This window comes from Varanus komodoensis, unplaced genomic scaffold (assembly GCF_004798865.1).
Source record: "Varanus komodoensis strain SLA01 unplaced genomic scaffold, ASM479886v1 scaffold41, whole genome shotgun sequence".
Lineage (NCBI taxonomy): Eukaryota > Metazoa > Chordata > Lepidosauria > Squamata > Varanidae > Varanus > Varanus komodoensis.
In genome coordinates this window covers 6,171,574-6,190,136 of record NW_025335954.1, presented here as the reverse complement: position 1 = coordinate 6,190,136, position 18,563 = coordinate 6,171,574, and the positions used below count along the sequence as shown (strand labels likewise).

The following is an 18,563-nucleotide window of genomic DNA, read 5'->3' as shown; positions in this document are numbered from 1 at the left end:
AAGGCTTTTAGAAAGCCATTGTTCAGATCTGTTTAGAAGGAGGGGTAAAAGACACCCCACTACACAGTGAAGTATGTGATGCGGTCCAAGGGGCTGTGGCCAAGAAAGGCTGTGGCCAAGAAAGCCACATGGAAGTGCCTTCTTGGTGAACATGGAAGTGCCTTAAGAAGCATGGAAGGAGCTGTTTTTGGATCCTGGCGGCAATTCCCGTTTTGGCCCAGCAATCTGTATGATTTCTTTATTTTCATTTACAGTTTTTATAGATGGTTCTATAGCAACACTCTCAGAATGGTTTATAGCATAAAACACAATAACAAACATCCACAGTAATCATAACAATTTTAAAAACAGCAACCACAATTAACAAGAAAAATAATAATGCACAACAGAAAGTACTGATTCTCTCCAACTATTCAATCATAATCTAGATAAAAAACCAATATAAAATCAATTGATCTATTCAACAATTAAAATGACAGGAGAATAAAAAGGGTTTGACCAGTCGCCAAGAAGTATACCTTATTGGCACACCTCCCTTAGTTATTCAGGCCCTAAGCCATTTAAGGCTTTATATGTCAATGTAAGCACCTTAAAGTGGGCCCAGGCTTCAACTGGTAACCAGTGCAGTTGATAAAGAACAGAGCTTTTATGTTCATAGTGGTCTGTTCCAGTTAACAGACAGGCTGCCCTGTGCTGTACCAAGTGAAGTTTCTGGCCTGTTTTCAAGGGCAGCCCCATGTAAAGTGTATTACAGTAGTCCAAATGTGAGGTTACCAGTGCATGGATTACCATAGCTAGGTTCTGCCCATCCAGATAGGGACATAGCTGATATATCAGTCACAGTTGATAAAAGATTCTCCTGGCCACAGATGTCACCCAATGTTCCAGGGACAGCTCTGGATCCAGGAGCACCACCAAGCACTTGGTCCTGTAACAGGAGTGCAACCCCATCCAGGATAGGGTGGATATCCTCTCCCTGGAGTAGGATTCCACCTACCAATAGCACTGGATTAAGCTTCAATTTATTAGCCCTCATTCAAGTGTATCATCCCACTCAGACACCAGTTCAGAGTCAACACTGCCTCACCTGGATCAGATATAAATGAGAGGTAGAGCTGAGTGTCATCAGCATACTAATGATGACATTTCAGCCCAAACCTCAAGATGACCTCTCCCAATGGTTGCATGTAGATATTAAACAGCATGGGGGACAGGATGGAACCCTGCAGCACTCCATGACATAATTGCCATGGGGCCGATCTACAATCCCCCAGTGACACTATCTGGAATGGCCAGCCAGGTAGGAGCAGAACCACTGCAGATGAGTGCCTCCAACTCCCAACCCAGCCATCCTATCGAAGGATACCAAGGACAATGGCATCAAAGGCCAGGAGAACCAACAGGGACACACTCTCCCTGTCTTTCTCCCAGCAAAGGTCAACCCACAGGGCAACCAAGGCAGCTTCTGTCCCCAACTGGGTCTGAATATGTACTGAGATGGATCCGGATGGTCCGCTTGAGCACCTTGCCCAAGAAGGGAATGTTGATCACAGGCTGGTAAATTCTCCTGGGTCCAGGTTTGCCTTATCCAAGAGGGGCCTGATCACTACCTCTTTTAATGGAGCCAGCACCAGCCCCTCCTTCAGAGAGACATTCACAATAGCCTGAACCCAGGAATGCATTCCCTCCTCAGGGTGATCAGTCACAAGGGGCAATAATACAGGTAGACTTGTCCAAGTACCTTGTCATATCATCAGGCTTCAATAATTAAAACTTATTTCAATAAAATAGGACGAGATGGGGGCTCTGGACAGCTTCATTATAGGGACTACATCAAAAGTGGAGTCCAATTCATGCCAAATCTGAGCTACTTTATCCTTGAAGTTCTGTGCAAACTCATCACAGTGGGTCACTGAGGGTTCTCCATGATCCTCTTTAGGGCCCATATGTGAAAGGCTATGAACCACTCCAAACAGCTCCACTGGACAGCACTGAGAGGGCACGATGCTGTTGGAGAACAAAGTTCTTCTTGCTGGCTTCACTGCCATGGAGTAGGCTGCATGGCTAGGCAGCAGACAGTATTGGGGGAACATAGCTAAGGGTCACAGTAAAAGGATGGGAAGTTCCAGTCTAAACGTTAGCAGAAGTTGCCTATCCATATTAGGCTTCTCTCTGAAACCTTGAAGGTCAGCAATGGCCTCCTACACAGTGCACTTTTTAATTAAAGTACAGGCTCTGTTTCCATGACAGCCACTATATTCTACATAGAAGGTCATATTCCAAGTTCCCTGTGTTGATGCATATGTAATAGTTTAATAGCCCAGTCCTTAACATATCTGCCAACTCTGATGAAAATCTTACCAAGCACAATGGATGCAACTTCCTGGTAAGCCTACTAAGGGCTACAGCTGTAAAATTCTCTCTTCTGATGTATAATTTAATATATAATTCAGACAAGACTAAAATGATCAGCAACAAGGATCTAGAACATACATTCCTAATATGAGCAGGGGACCCCCCCCCCAACCCTTATCCCAGGGCCTGGAAGGGGCAGAGGTGCTCCTGCCCACTTCATGACATTTTGCTATAGAAGTTTCTCTCCAATCCAGGCCTTGTGCTACACAACAAAGCCCACATGTCTGATGGTAGGTCTCCCCGCCATTCCCTGGTTAACAAAACAAACCTCTTGATGTACTAAAGGACCAACATGGGCACATACCATACCATTGAAAATGCTTTTTCAGTGTTCCCCTTCACAGAACAAATTCCCGGGTGGTTTATTATCTGAGCTAGAGTCCCAAGAAGGTAGATAAGGGAAGAACAGCCTTGTAAATAAACCCACAAAAATGACCAGCAAGCAAAAATATTTCCTGGCTTGCCACAGAGATCCATCTCTCTTAGAGCAGCCTGCTACATTTGTATGCTGAGCATAAAGGGGTTTCCCTCCCTGCATAGTTCCTGTGCTTTCACTCACCTGCACTGAATTCCATGTCACCTGTGGCTATCAGGGCAGTGCGTAAAGACAAGGGTGCTTCAAGTGTTGAACCTGTTTTAGTCCAAAGGCTGAATTCAATTTCAGAGAAGCTTGAGATATGAGGTGGGAAGGGGGACTGTATTCCTATGGTGGCTGATGCCAAAAACAAAAGGGACAGGATCCCAAATACCAAAAATAGCATATCTTAGCTTAAAGCTCTTCCTGCCACAACCTAGGCCTCAGGAGAGGCATTTCAGCAGTAGGGGGGAATGGGATGAGGCCAAAGGAAAGGGGAGAGAGAGTCATGTGGAGAATTCCAGAGGCTGAACTGAGACCACAAATGGACCAGATCTGAACCACAGGCTGAGGTTCAACACCTTTGCTTTAAGGAATAAAACTCCAAAACACACACCCATGCACTATTGCTGGGGTGGACTGAACATAGATTCAGTTCACCAGGTAGATCCAAATGATTTGAAGCCAAACAGAAATCTTCCAGTTTAATGCTAACAGAAATAACACACCATTCCTTCCCACTGCACCAACCAGCTTACTAAAGAATTGGAATCTTCTGTGATAAGCAGTTTTTTAAGGTTTCAAAATTGTATTTCCATTATGGCTGCGGCTTCTTAATGTATAGTTTTTACTGTATAGAATGAAGCTTTGTCTGCCAGGTCAGCAAACTGGAAGCAGCCTTTGCAGAATTCATTTATCAGAGGTGCTGGGTATATGCTGAAATTTACCTCGATTTGACAAGGTAAGCACTATCAAAATCAAGGAACTGCCTGCCAAATGGAATCATAAGGAAAGGGTGGCAAGCTTTGTGTTGTAGGTATTTGCGGTTAATGCCCTTGAACATTGTTCATACTCTTCCTCTGGGGGAAGGATAGCCATCTGCTGCTTGACTGGCTAAATCCATTTCCTACAGTGACTTAACTTCTAAATATCTATCAGTTCTATGAATCACTGAGGAGTCTATCAAATTTTATTCCTGCTTTCCCATACTGTGGTTTGTAAAGGGGAAAAGATCATGCAAATATTACAAATCTCTCCTGTATTTTGTAAGCAATGGCTTGGTTAAGCTGGAGTGCTCCAAAACTGGGAAGCACTTAATGTTAGCACCATTTTTAAACTGAACCTGATCACCTATGACAGGGAAAGGGTCATTTTGCACAACTAAATATAATTCCATTCCTTGGGTTATTCTGTGAAAGACAGAGTTTCACTCTGGGAAATACGGAAGTGTGCCAATCTGAGAGAATGCCATAACAAGACACAGCAAGCTGGACTGAATATACTTCCCATAGTCCTTTAGATCCTCTTCTGAGGTCTTGCTCTGGACACCTCTTCCCATATAAAATGGAGCAGGTAGAAAGAGGGACTTTTTGGTGGTAGTGTCCTGGAAGCTAGATGCCTTGGCTAGATAGACTTGCTTGCAGCCTTCATTATGGTTTTCCCAACACCGTGTGTAACTTTTGTTTCTTTTTAGCTTTCAAAAATCTGTGAATTTAATGTTTTACACAACTGCTTCTCTGCTTTGATTTTTATCCCATCTCTACTGGAAAAGTTTAATATTGTTATTTTATCATGTTTTATTATGCTGCATTTTAATTATGTTGCATTCTTTTGTATCTGTCAGCTGCTCAAAGAACAGAATTATGGGGTGGCTCTATATAAACATATATATACTTATGTCCTCAAACATTACATTTCGGTTGATTGTGACAGATAGGCTTTCTTCATACACTTATCAGTATGATTCATCTCCATACTGAGAGACCGGAATGGAATTTCTTCCCAAATCAGAGTGGCTTACAGCCTTGATTATTTATGTACCTGACTTCCCTCTAACAGGATGGGCAGAGGTAGGTTTGGGTCTACTGATCCATCTTTGGGTGATCTGCAGTATATTGGCAATAATTATAACAATAATAAGAGCCAGTGTGGTGTAGTGGTGAAGAGCATGGGACTGGGACTCAGACGATCTGGGTTCTAGTCCCCGCTCGGCCATGGAGCCAACTGGGTGACTTTGGGCCAGTCACAGACTCTCAGCCCAACCTACCTCACAGGGTTGTTGCTGTGGGGATAAGATGGAGGAGTTGTAAGCTGCCTTGAGCCCTTTGTAGGAAAAAGGCAGGATATAAATGGGAAAATAAAAAAATAAATTTCTGACTCCTGGTTGCTCAACCGTAGCAGCAACTGAATGTCTCCCTGCACCCACAAAACTCAGGACAGGGTAGCCAGGAATGTTTTTTTTTTTTTTTTGCCTCAGAAAGACTACAGACTCACTCTGTTTTGATACTCAGAATTCTAAGTTCAGCATTCTTTACTTCTAAGTGTAAATCTTCACATCAGGTCCCACTTAGTGGATATCAGGGTTCTAGTTACAAAGGGGTAGGCAGAAGGTAAATCTCCAGATGTTTCAGACTTCAACTCCTAGCATTCCTTAACACTGGTCATGCTGGCAGAGTCTTCTGGAAGTTGATGTTCCAAAATCTGGAGATCTCCCTTCTAGTTATCCATACTCTATTAAACAAGATAGTTCGCATAGTACCCGTATACTGCATGTTTCTGAATGCTCAGTCACGAATTATGGAAATTGTCATTCGAAACATCTGAAGGGTGCTTGGCTGGGAAAGGTAGCTCTGTAGCGCAGTTCAAGTGATCTGAAACTCTTTATCCCAATGCAAGGCCAAGATACTCCCTTCCTGGCATACTTTGATCTGTGTTAGATAACTTATAACCTATGTGAGGGCTGATATGTGAAAGGATCCCACTCTGGCAAAGAGGAATGAATTTTAGGACCATGCAGTCTTTTTCAATCCCATGATTTTTCCTCATGAGGCCATATATGGACTAAGTATAAAGTTCTGGTCACCTGATCTCTGATGTTAAAAATGTAGACAGATGTGCACTATTAACAGAGGTAGTTAAATGGAACGTCCACGTCCAGATGTAACCCAAAAACAATTGCTAGGTGTCAGCAGCAAAGACCATATGACCTGTCTGTGGGCCATCCTGGGAAACAAATGACCAGCAAGATAAGCTACTGGTCTAATCCAACATTGCAATCTACTTCTGTTCTGAGGGGATTTGCTGAAAAAGAATTTTGCTGTGAAATACCACACCTACACAGCATTGCATCCCAGTCATTTGCCAACTCTTAACTCAAAATGGCATGCTACATGCTACCTGTAGCTACTAGGAAGGAACTGTATGCTATAATCAAAGTTCAACCAGAGCTGTCCCTACCATTTGGGAAAAGTACACTGGCAGAACCTGAATACTTTCAAAAAGTTATCTAATTTATTGATAGATTTTTTGTTTTTATTTTTTAACTAGGATAGAGCAAGGAGAGCTCTTTGGATGTTCTGCCTCCAACAGAAAATGCTTTGGGACAGAGGTTTACACAATCACATACAGAATTCTTTCTTTTCCCATCACCCTCCAAGGTGGCAAGATATGGCAAAGACAGGATATTAGCAACTAATATTCCCAGCACCAATACCAAAGCAGTCAGTAGATGAGGCATCTTACCAGCTCCTTGCGTTTCCACCAGAGATGGAAAAAAGAAGAAGGGGGAAGTTAAGAAGGAAGGGGAGGGGAGAGAAGAAGGGAAGAAAAGACAAAAATTGTATTAGAAGATTGTCACATGCACTACACACCAAAAGTTTAAACATATTCGCTGCACAAGAAAACCCACCTTCTGCCACGTTTGACCCCCTTTTTTAAAAAGAAAAAGGAAATATGCCAGCACTTTTGGTGGGGCCTCTAGGAAAGCCACAGCAAAGGGGGTTTCTTGAGAAGTGATCATGACATTATGCTTTGGTAGTTACTGGGTTAAAATGACAGCAGGAAGATAGCAGGTTAAGCTGCCTTGCTTGCATACACAGAAAAAGGGGACTGGGGGAGTTGCAGGGAAAGTGGCCAGTGTGTTAGTCATGGCAAAGAGCTATATCCTACTGTCTTTAAGACTCCTCCTCACTTGGTGCTCTAGGCAGAGAGAGCCACGTTCCTAAGGCTTCCTGAACACTGCCCATTTTGAGACTGCTGTGCAGTTGCAGCGTGGGGGATGTTAAATAATTAACAGGCAAATGTGTTTTTGCTGCAAATTCAACAGTGCCCCACTGCATCAAATGCAGAAGACTCAAGGTTTCTAAAAAAGATAACTGATTGTAACTATAGAAAGCAGGAGTAGGAGGATGAGACCAAACAGAAGAACACAGTCCCTTCTCTTGAGTTTGTGAAATAAGCTATCTGCTTGTAAGCTGAACCATATCTATCTATGGCTCTAGAGGAAAAAAGCAGACACCAGAGGAGGTAGGGAAACTACAGGGCATGTTTTAATCTCTCTATCTCCACTTCCTCTGCTCACAGATATGCTTGAGGCTGAGAAGAGCCTCAGATACCAGGCTGAAGCCACAGATACCACTGGGTGGTTTTAATTGAATCTACTTTCTAGTTCATTTCCACCAAAGGGAAACATAACTTTGGAGGAAACTGTGCCAGTACCCCTGCAATGTTTTCTTTACCTTGCAGTGTGTGGTCTTTCTTTCTTTGGCAATCACAGGCTAGCCCAGGGTGTAGGCCTTCAAACATGAACATGCTGCACTGGGAGAAGTTCAGAGGAAAGTCCTTGCAACTGATGGAATAAAACCTCTCAAGTGCCAACCCTCTAGGACAAACTACGCACCTGGTGTCTTCCAGAGTTTTGGAGACTACAACTCATAATGTTCCTGACCATTGGCCATGCTAGCCTGGGGCTGATGAGAGTTGAAGTGCAAAACATCCAGAAAACATCCAGCTGCAATCTGCTTTAAAGGCAAAATAAGCTTTTGCCCTACCAGAGGTTTCTCAGCACTTCTGATATGACAAAGGTCAACTGCCCAAATCAACCCCAGCTAAGAAAATTGCAATCCAGACAATCAGAAGCCAGCCAATGGCCAGATGAAAGCTGCAACATCAGCAAGCTATGAGTAGCCTGGAGAATTAGCCAACTGTGATTTTCTAAGAACCCTGCAAAGCACAGATTGTTCCTTTGGGAGAATTAAATCCCACTAGAAGACTGACTGGTGGGGTGGTGTGGAAATACAGCTAGCTAATTGTTTAAGGAACTGAGAGCATCCGGCTGCTTTAGCCACAAATCTTGCAGAAAAGATGCTTGTCCCTAAATTCTCAAAGGACAGCAAAACTTCTTATGGTACATGTAGATGAAATATAAAGGGAGAGCTAAAAGTGCATTTTTGCAGTAACATGAGCCTCTTTTTATATGGATGTGATGCAATAACATATTAGTGAGGCTGGTATAGTATCTTGCTTCCCTCCCACATATGGCTGCAATATTAATGCCACCCTATCCTCCTCATGCTCTTCTTGGAGAACAACATGCCCTAAAGACAGGTTGAGTCTCATCCATCTCAAATGCTCACTGTGGGGCAGTCCCCTTCTTTCCAGCATCAGGCAAGTGCCCAGCAAAACAGAGAATGGATACAAAGGCCTCCCACCTCAGGCAATCAGTTGGGAGACACTCAGTTCCTCAACAGGAGAAGAGGGAAGAGCAGCCACCAGTGGGAAGAAGCAACGTAATACGTCGTATACCAGGGTTGTAGTCACTGCTATGCCACAGCCACATGCATACATCAAAGGAAGTCCAATGGCAGTGCAAATATGCTCAGAATTCTCTTTATGTGTTTGTATGCACTCTTCTGTTATGGAATCCTCCTTCCCTAGCTTCTCTCAAGCAAATACATTGAAGTCCTGTGGAAAACTGTGGAGCATCCTTAAACACATGGTCTCACTGATTTTAATGGTCCTCCAACTCTACCTGTTCATGGCTAATATTGGGAATTCTCTGGTGTTTTGTTTCTTTCATAGAAAGTCCCCTTGGCATCTGCTCAAACAGATATATGAGCAGACTCACAGCATTCTTGTGCTATCTGAAGAGCATCCTCACCCATCTCCAAGATGCCTGAAATGGTAGCCTAGGCACTGTCCTTCTGATATATGCTTCTCAGCCCTCTGCAAAGCATTCAGCCAGAGCCTGCATGAGGATTCCTCATCTCTGGGCAAGCTGAGGGGAAGCTAAGGAGGGACCATGCAACTAGTTTTGTCAGGTGAAGCTGTACATGCAAAGGAAAGAGGTCAGCACCCACTACTTGGGCTATGAAGACAGTATGACAGGAGCATGTCAGTGGGACACTGAGCTGACAAGCAAAATGGGCACAATTCCACTAAATTTAAAGCACATTCAGTCCCACTGATCCTATAATGAGAAAGATTGTAAGCCTATGCTTCCCTGCTGAAACCAATGAGATTTTAGAAAAATGTTTAACTTCATCCACAGGATGCTCAGTTGTTGCAGATTTTTTTAAAGCTCTGGCGAAAAGAAAAAACAGGGCAATTAAGAGATTTGAGAAAATCCCATTTTTATGTTGCTTCTGCCAAATGAAATACCCCATCACATCCCTTCTGCCTTCTACTCCCTCCCAAGTTCCTCCTGAAAGCAATCACAAATCTCCCATGATACATGTGTGTGCAGCAAGAAACAGATCAGAGGAAACATTTTTCAAAATTCCAGCACAGGCTCCTGCACAGACCTTTAAAATATTTGTTTCAGACTTTTAAACATCAGGATCACATTGTCAAGTACCCAGATTTTTTTTCCATACCAGATTTGATGAGAGAGACATAGGAGGCTAATAAAGGCAGTTTACAGATCATCTGGCCGCAAAAGACTACCAGGAAGAGCAATATTCCAATCAGGATTTTTTTTTAAACTCCTGCAACCATCAAAAGGGCAAGTGTTATACTTTCAACAGACTTGGTACTTGGAGCTGTTGGTTCTCAGGCTAAAAGACCCAGCCAATTTATTATCCTGATTCTCTTCTGCTCCATTGCTCATTATCTACTCTGATTTTAACCTATAGCCTATCTGATGGAGTTATCTTACACAGACAACAGAGTTTGTATGTTTTTGCTTTTTATCCTAAAAGGTTTGAGAAGAATGGCAGGATCACAGAGATCCTGCTAATGTAGGGCTAGGCAACTTTGGGAAGACTGAGGGCCATTTTTTACTCTCCTAATCCTCCCACATTGGCAGCCCTGCAGGTATCCAAAAAAGGGAGAAATAAATAAAAATGAAATGCTAACTGCAGGACACCCAAAAGGTCAAAATTAGCAGCCAACATTTTACATTTTATTCCCTATAGTCATAACTTGATCTCATGCAGACATAAGTATCATTCCCTGATATGTTTTATTATTTGTAACTGGTGAGCCAGCCACAGTTGTGAAAGTAGGGGTTCTCTCTCTCTCCTCTCCATCCCAAATCCCAGTGGCCATTTCCTCTGACCACTTGGTCCAGGGTTTAACACAGCCTATCCCAACCTGCCAGGGTGGCTGGTGAAAATGGGAGTTGTAATCCAACACACATGGAGGGTAACTGGATGAGAAACACTGATTTTGCTACCTTTGTGCCCATGTTAATCAGGGCTAGCAAACCCACTTCAAGTCTTGGGCTCAAACTCTAGGTAAGATGAGAATGCTGCACAGCATCATTGCAGATGTAATGATAAGCCATGACTAAAGCCAGCAATGGAAGAGAGTGGGCAATCTGCACTGAAGCAGGGTGTAGGCAGGTTGCCCTGAGGCTGGCTTCCAATGGGCAAAGCACAGTTCCAGGGAGCCTGTCTTACAACTGCCCTGGGTCCATTTGGTCCTTATTTTCTTACTGTTGCACCACGTATGGTATGAGACAGTAAAGCAGTCTTCCCCAACCTGATGCCCCCCAGATATTTTAGACTCTCCCCAAACCAAGCCCGGCTAGCCAAGAGTCAGGAATGATGAGAATTGCCAACCCAAAGCATCTGTAAGATACCAAATTAGGGAAGGCTACCATAAAGGCACAGAACTATAAAACGTCCACCACAGGTTGCGGGGAGAGCTGAAGAATGAAGGGAAACACAGCCACTGTGAGGGAAGACTATAAAGAAAGAACAATAACAGATCCATACATTGTGGGCAGAAAGTGCTACAAGGAAGGGTTCTGTTCTCCTCACACAATGCTGTGCCTACCCCTAGAGAGGCTAAAACCTCAATCTAAGCCATTTAGAGAAGTCCTATTCTGAAAACTAACCAAAGATTTGTCTTCAAAAGCAATCACAGCTTGTCCTTACTGACCTGAAATACTTATCCCTGAAATGCCACTTGCAATATTGATAAATTTTTATTATTGTTATTAATAAAATCTGGATTTAACTCCATTTTATATTGGAGTAAAGCATAAGAAGGAAACTTGAGTATCTAAACTACACACTGATCTTTTGAGACTCTTAATACAAAGGTTGTCTCCCCATGCCCATATGCACATTTGAAAACTCAGAAAACTGTTCTGGGTACAAAAATAAGAAGTCTGCAGTGAATTGGCAAAGCTAGGGCAATTAACTTGTTCAGGGGCATTCATGAGAAATATGATGGCAACAGAAGCTCCCATTTTGATCTGAAGCAATCCCAGCCATTAGTAAAATGGTACCAAAATAGTGTTCAAATAAAAATGGAAGAAAGCATGGTGTCTTTGCTGGCATCAAGAAAGGTGTCTGGGAAAAGATTAGAGCCCGCAGACACAATGTTACCTAACCCGGATCTAGGGTGCTTCCTATATTAAATGTTACAGTCCTAGGAGTGTTATTCTCATTTCACTGCACAACTGAACTGTTGAACAAGAGACTCCTAAAGAGAGGGATCATTTCAAGATACAAGGGGCTTTAAAATGCAGGGTGCTACAGATGGGCCTAGCCCCTCAAAGCCCTCTCCTGACACAGAAGCTCTGACCCCAATATCAGATTTGGGAGAGGAAGGACTACTTCCTTGTGGGCACTACTGTTATGTAGCACTGAGGAGGAACCACTCTGGTAGCTTCCCACAAGCTGGTATCTCCTGGATGTTTTGGAAGCCGACTCCCATCAGCCCCAGCCAGCAAGGTCAATGTCCACGAATACTGGGAATTGTAGTCTAAAGCATCTGGAAGGCACCAGGTTGGAGAAGGCTGCACTAAGCTCAAGCATCCTAACATACCACGTATGCTCAAAAGCTGAGCACTAAAGTACAGTTTCTTAGTCAGGCCTTCATAATATAATATAATATAATATAATATAATATAATATAATATAATACATTTTATTCTGGAACTGTTCTGCTCCCTTTTAAATTGGTATCACTTAATGCAGTCTACCTATAGTCCTCAGAATCTGCCACAGCAAATATTTTACCCAGGGGAGTGCAGAAATAAGGTTTCTTAATTTCAGTTATTTATTACCCTTTTCCTTTCCCTTTAAATGAGGACCCTTGTGAAGCTCCCTATTCCCCCCCCCCCCATTTTTAAGCCCACGATACTGAATTTGTAGCTTTCTTATATTCTGTGCAATGGCCCGATGAAAAGATAACAGTGCTGCAAATCACACACCATAAAGATCAAAACCATTCCCTGATCAACCATGTTTAAATTTTCTCCCCTTACCATAAGCATTATAGAGATTTTTAAATGAATTAAATTTTAAATGAATTAATAAATAAGATTAATAAGATTTTTAAATGAATTAATAAGAAAAAGTGCAAATTTATCCACATGCAAATGCAAAAATTCTAGAAGCATGCAAAAGAAGAAAAAAAATAGAAGCATTTTTAATGGTCTTACTTGTGCAAACTAGTGTCCAGGCAAGGTGGTGTGAAGGGTGAGGGGGGAAGAGCATTAGGAAAACTCAGATAAGTTCAAGTGTGCAATAGTTCAATACAAACAGTTAAAACAGTTATAAGGCAAAACCCCAAGCTCTTAATGCATCTTCAGAGGCAGCTGCAAAGAAGCCTGTATAGCTAGTAGCAGAGGTAAAGAAATGCTGCCATTAACAGAGCAGGAACAAAAGTCCCAGGAGCCTTAGCGATGACACAACCTTTAAAACAACAAAAACATTAAGATACACATAAATATCTTTGAGGTGCTGGTGGTATCCTCATTACAGCAACTTATGGTCCCAGTTATAATGCACAATGGCACTGTCATGCAATGCAACACAGGCAACATGTAACTGAGAAACGCAGAGTGAATAAATGAAAGTTCAAAAACTGGTAGCCTCCAACTATCATCTGAATTATTACTTCTGAATTCATTCATTGCATTCCCTTGCACCTGTCAGTCAAGCCTAATTGAGCATTGCAAGGGCTCCAGACCCCATTGTACTTGTTTTTCCCAGGTAACTGTTTACTTTTTGTTTGCGCCAAAGGGCTGATTCAGACATAAATGTCTATCACTTGCTCTCTCTTCCTTTGATGATTCCCCTCTCAACTGGGTCAATTGCATTGAAAAAACAGTATGTCTGAAGTGACATCAGCAATATAAAAGCTGCCTGCAATGTTTAATTTGCAAAGCTGCTTTCACACAAGCAAGTTGTTTCTTAGTGTTGCAACGGGCCATTGAGTGATGAACACAGGAAACCTCCTGAAAGGAGCACAGTGAGCTCCAACACAGAAAGGCCTCTATTTTCTAGCACACTTGTGTTGACATCTAATCCAGCAGGTGCTGCTTGCTAGTTCCCAGCTGCAACACACAAAGCAGAGCAGAGGGATAGAAATGCTTCAGCTTGCTTAATTCAATCTGCCACCTGAACACGTCCATTATATCTAAAGCTGCAGTTGATTCTGTGCCCAGCCAGCCAGAATTACCTGGTTCTTTCCCATTGATATGAAAGCTGCCATTTTGGGCAAAGAGAATACATGATCTCATCTGAGGCAGAGGCAGGCAAAAAGTAGCTCTCCAGAAGTTTGGGACTTCAGCTCCCAATATTTCTGATTATTGGCAGTGCTGGTGTGAACTTCTTGGAGCTGAAGTCCTAAGCCTGCCTGCATAACTATACAGCAAGCTAGCATGCCGAGAAACCTTAGCTAAGCTGGAAAGGCATAGGCCTGCAGCTGGATGGGTGACCACATGTGGAAGTAGAGCAGGGAGATGGACAGAATGGCCTTACAGTTCTCTTCCAACTCTACTTCTATCTGTCAATCTACTTTCTGTCTGCCTCTGCTGTAACGCAGAAGTAGACCAAAGACAGATTGGCACCTACTGGTAGATCTGTATGATCCGCAGTGGAACTGCAAGGATTTCTGTCTCCCCAGTATCTAACAATAGCAACAAATATATTTCCCCTCCACCTTTCCAAGGTTGCCAAATAAGACTGTTCAAGAAGAAAATTAAGCATGGAACTTTGTTTATAGGATGCTTGGGCTTGGCTTTGGCACTGACAACAAATTCCTGGGTTAAACATATACACAGAGACAGCTGGTCTTAACTCTTCATGCATCAGCCACTATTTCACACCTTGCTGGTTGTTGATGCTGATTGCAAGGACCAAGTTAAAAAGAAGTAGATTCCTCAAGTCTGCCCACTCTTACACATAGAGTTTTAAAAATGTGGGCAGATTTCCTTCCATTTCATCCTCAGTCAAGAACTGATGTGATTTAGATGGACCACTGCCATGGTAAAACAACCACCTATGTTCCTTCAAAACATTCAAAATCTAATCTTCCATCTTAAGGCATTTATTTATTTAGTATTTTTTATTTATACCCTGCCCTTCTGCCAAAAAGGGTACTCAAGATAGCCACGGCATTCAAAGCAACATTTGCAGAGCTTTTATCGTTTGTAAAAATGTCATACTTTTGATCTTGTATCACTACCACTACCCTTGAAACCATTTAACTCATTAAAGAACACAAGAACAGTCCTGGGGTGTTTCCTCAGAACTGTATACTTCTTAGCTAATCATTTATGGGAGGAGTCCTAAGGTCCCCACATAGCATTTGAGAGGGCATAGGATATTTTGTATTTCCGGATCTGAGGTTGGAGACAGTGCTCTGACCTCTAGGTGGAAAACAGAACTCCAGCCCAACCCTCTCACAGCCAGAGCACTGCAAGCCACACCAGCTGCTCTGAGGTCAAGAAAGGGGCCTCAAAAGGGAGAAAAGGGGCAATTTCAGTGGACAGAGAAAGAAGGAGACTAGAGAGGTCAGGATATGCAATTCCTGAGGATTCCCCAGCTCCTTTCTTCCCCCACCAAGACACCATCTAGATGAGCAAAAAAGCATGCCTAGCAAAAGTGCAGGGTGGGAGGACAGCAAGGTGGAGCTGGCATTCACCACTACTCCTGCTCTGCACAGGATGAACATAAGCCTCCAAGGTTGGGCACAACAACAAGATATCTCCCTAAGTTAGCTTTGGATTCATACAGTGAAAAGGAGTCGCTTGATTTATAAGGCACTTTCTTAAATTCTCAGGATGGATCTGAATGAAAAATGAATTCAACAATGAGAAAATCAAGGATAAATATATAAACACAGCACTAAAGCATAAATCGCAGAGAGTATACCCCACTTAAGCCTAAGACAGATTGAAAGGTTGGGAAAAATAAAAATGGTCTGCCTGATGAAAAAACCACACCAAAGTAGATGCCATGGAAGCTGCCTCTCTCTGGGAAGACATTACAGAGCTGGGATACTACTACCAAGTGAAGAGACCTTCTCTTTTACAGCCATTCATTGCAACTTATGCAGAGGATCACTGAGAGAAAGGACTCTGAGGAATGGGTACTTGTGGAGAGAGGTAGTTCTTATTTTTAAGCAGATGCTAGGCAGAGTACTGCTTTATATTCATAGTACTGCTTAGAACAGCAGCTGGCAGACTATGAAGCTCAGCTGGGCAATACACAAGGTACTGTTTGCACAGTGCTAGCACACTCATCAGAATCCTGAGAAATGGCAGCCTTCATTTTTGCTAAAGTTTCTATGCTTATAGCTTCAAGGACATTCTCAGCAACATAATGGCCACATCAAAGCAAGGCCACCTGAAGGTAAAGAAAGCCAATCAATGGAAGCTCAGAAGTATGTTTTAAAACACCCTGTGATTTTCAAGGACCATAGGTCCTTATACATTTAGCAGGTCCAACTGGTAACATTTTTCTTCTGCTGTACCATTTCAGGCTACAGGTATGAGGGAAGGTTTGCATGTTTAAAAGCTGCTTCACCAAACTCTCCCAGCATATGTAAAATTATGTCAGGCTAGTATAAACCATGCCTCCAAAACAAGCTAGTCTTCCAAGCAGGATTCCCCATGCCCTTGGGCAGCATTAAAATATAGAGATATACTGTCAAGGTCTGCATCCTGAAATGGTGCCTTCCCAAAAAAAAAAAAAAAAACCTTTAGCACTAAATTACCTTGCATGTATAATCTAGTCCTCAGTGCACACATCTGATACCAGAAAATTTTGATCTGGACTTTCGCAAGGGAGGGTAACCTATTTCAGAATAAATGCAACACATCCATGGAGTGAACTAGAAAAGTAAAAGGCCGGTGGGGGCACACAAAAAGAACTGGGAGTTAACAATGGTTCCCCCCAAAGACTTTATTCATTTCCCCAAAAAAGCCCTGAACAATTTGGATCATTTTTCTTTTACAAACTGGAAATATTCCCCCAATATATTTGTTCAAAACTGTGTGATAAAGTAGGTTTTTACAGGAAGATAGATGTAATAGACTTGGATGATTTCCAGCATAGTTATTTCTTCCATCCCTTATTGAAATTGTTGCTCTCAAATATCTTTTACTAACAGACATTTAGGGATGCTCCAAGTTATGCTCAATCTCCCAGCATCAATAAACTAAGACTGAATCCAGACAAGACAGAGGTACTGTTAGTGGATGGCTTGTCTGCCCTGATGAACAATATTCAACCTGTACACCTCTCCTAAAGGAGCAGGTTTCTAGTTTAAGGATGCTCCTGGATCCAGCACTGTCACTAGAGATACAGAAAGAGTCAGTGGCATGGACCACCTTTTATCAAGCTTATACCGATATACCAACTACATGCTTGTCTGGAAGGAATAGCCTAGTTACCGTTATCCATGCTCTGGTAACCTCTTGGTTGGATTATTCCAAGGCATTATACACGGAGCTGCCTTTGAAAATGGTCCAGAAATGTCAGTTGGTCCAAATTAAGACAGTGAGATTAATAATGGGGAATGGCCAGTGTGGTCACATTAGGTTACTACTTTACCATCTACAATTCCTGCCACTCTACATCAAGGCCCAATTCAAAGTTCTGGTATTGACATTCAAAGCCCTATATAACTTGATTACTTGATGAGTCGTCTCCTTACCTACCTGCCTGGATCCTAAGATCATCATCAGTGCCCCTGCCAAAGGAAGTCAGGTAGGTGGCTATTGAGAAAATGTCCTTTTCTGTGGTGGTGCCCCATGTGTGGGATTAACTTCTGTGAGAGGCTCACCTGCCACCTACATTGCACTTTTTCTGTTGCCAGGCAAAGACTTTCTTATTTTTCCAGGAATTTTAATTTCAGCCTGTTTTAAATCATGCATTATATTTTAAATCTTTGAGGTGCTGCTAGGTCTTACTCTACTTTTTATACTGTAGTTTTAACAATTTAAATGTTTCTATCATATTTTCTTTTTTAACTGTTTTAAATTGCTCTGAGCCAGCCAAAGAGCATTGGCTGTTGAGAAGCATAATAAATAAATATTCAAAATTATATCATAATATGGAAAAGAGAGTTGTGTTGATGGAAATCACTGCTATCATTTTTAATGAAAGTTCTAAATTAGACCTCACCATTATGGCTCCAGCAGTATGTGGACCGAGAACTACCAGAAGTACAGGCAGGATTTCGAAGAGGGAGAGGAACTAGAGCTCAAATTGCCAACATACGCTGGATCATGGAGAAAGCTAGGGAGTTCCAGAAAAACATCTCCTTCTGCTTCATTGACTAAGCTAAAGCCTTTGATTGTGTGGATCACAACCAATTGTGGCAAGTTCTTCAAGAGATGGGAGTACCAGACCATCTTATTGGTCTCTTGAGAAACCTGTATGCGGGTCAAGAAACAACAGTGAGAACTGGACACGGAACCACTGATTGGTTCAAAACTGAGAAAGGAGTTCGGCAAGGCTGTATACTGTCGCCCTGCCTATTTAACTTATATGCAGAGCACATCATGAGAAAGGCGGGGCTAGATGAATCACCAGCTGGAATTAAGATTGCTGGGAGAAATATCAACAACCTCAGATATGCAGATAATACCACTCTCATGGCAGAAAGTGAAGAGGAACTAAAGAGCCTCTGGATGTGGGTGAAGGAGGAGAGCGCAAAAGTTGGCTTGAAACTCAACATTAAGAAAACTAAGATCATGGCATCCGGTCCTCTCACTTCCTGACAAATAGATGGGGAAGAAATGGAGGTAGTGACAGATTTCATTTTCCTGGGCTCCAAGATCACCGCAGATGGGAACTGCAGCCAAGAAATTAAAAGATGCTTGCTCCTGGGGAGGAAAGCTATGGCAAATCTAGATAGCATACTAAAAAGCAAAGACATAACCCTGCCAACAAAAGTGTGTATAGTCAAGGCTATGGTTTTCCCAGTTGCAATGTATGGCTGTGAAAGCTGGACCATAAGGAAGGCTGAGCGCCAAAGGACTGAGGCCTTTGAATTGCGGTCCAAGGGACTCGCAGGAGTCTCCTCCAGCACCACAATTCAAAGG

The 18,563-nt window shown here is 42.5% G+C and overlaps 1 protein-coding gene across 3 annotated transcripts in view; it reads right to left on the bottom strand.

Moving 5' to 3' along the window:
• DCTN2 (dynactin subunit 2) overlaps window positions 1-18,563 on the bottom strand; it is a 65,187-nt gene that overhangs the window by 26,173 nt on the left and 20,451 nt on the right. For 2 of the 3 annotated variants that reach the window (XM_044443290.1, XM_044443289.1), the window contains exon 3: window positions 6,512-6,517. The exons of the other annotated variant lie outside the window; for it this stretch is intronic. In XM_044443290.1, coding sequence (XP_044299225.1) covers window positions 6,512-6,517 — 6 coding nt within the window. The remainder of the gene's footprint in view (window positions 1-6,511; window positions 6,518-18,563) is intronic. 3 annotated transcript variants of the gene reach the window in all.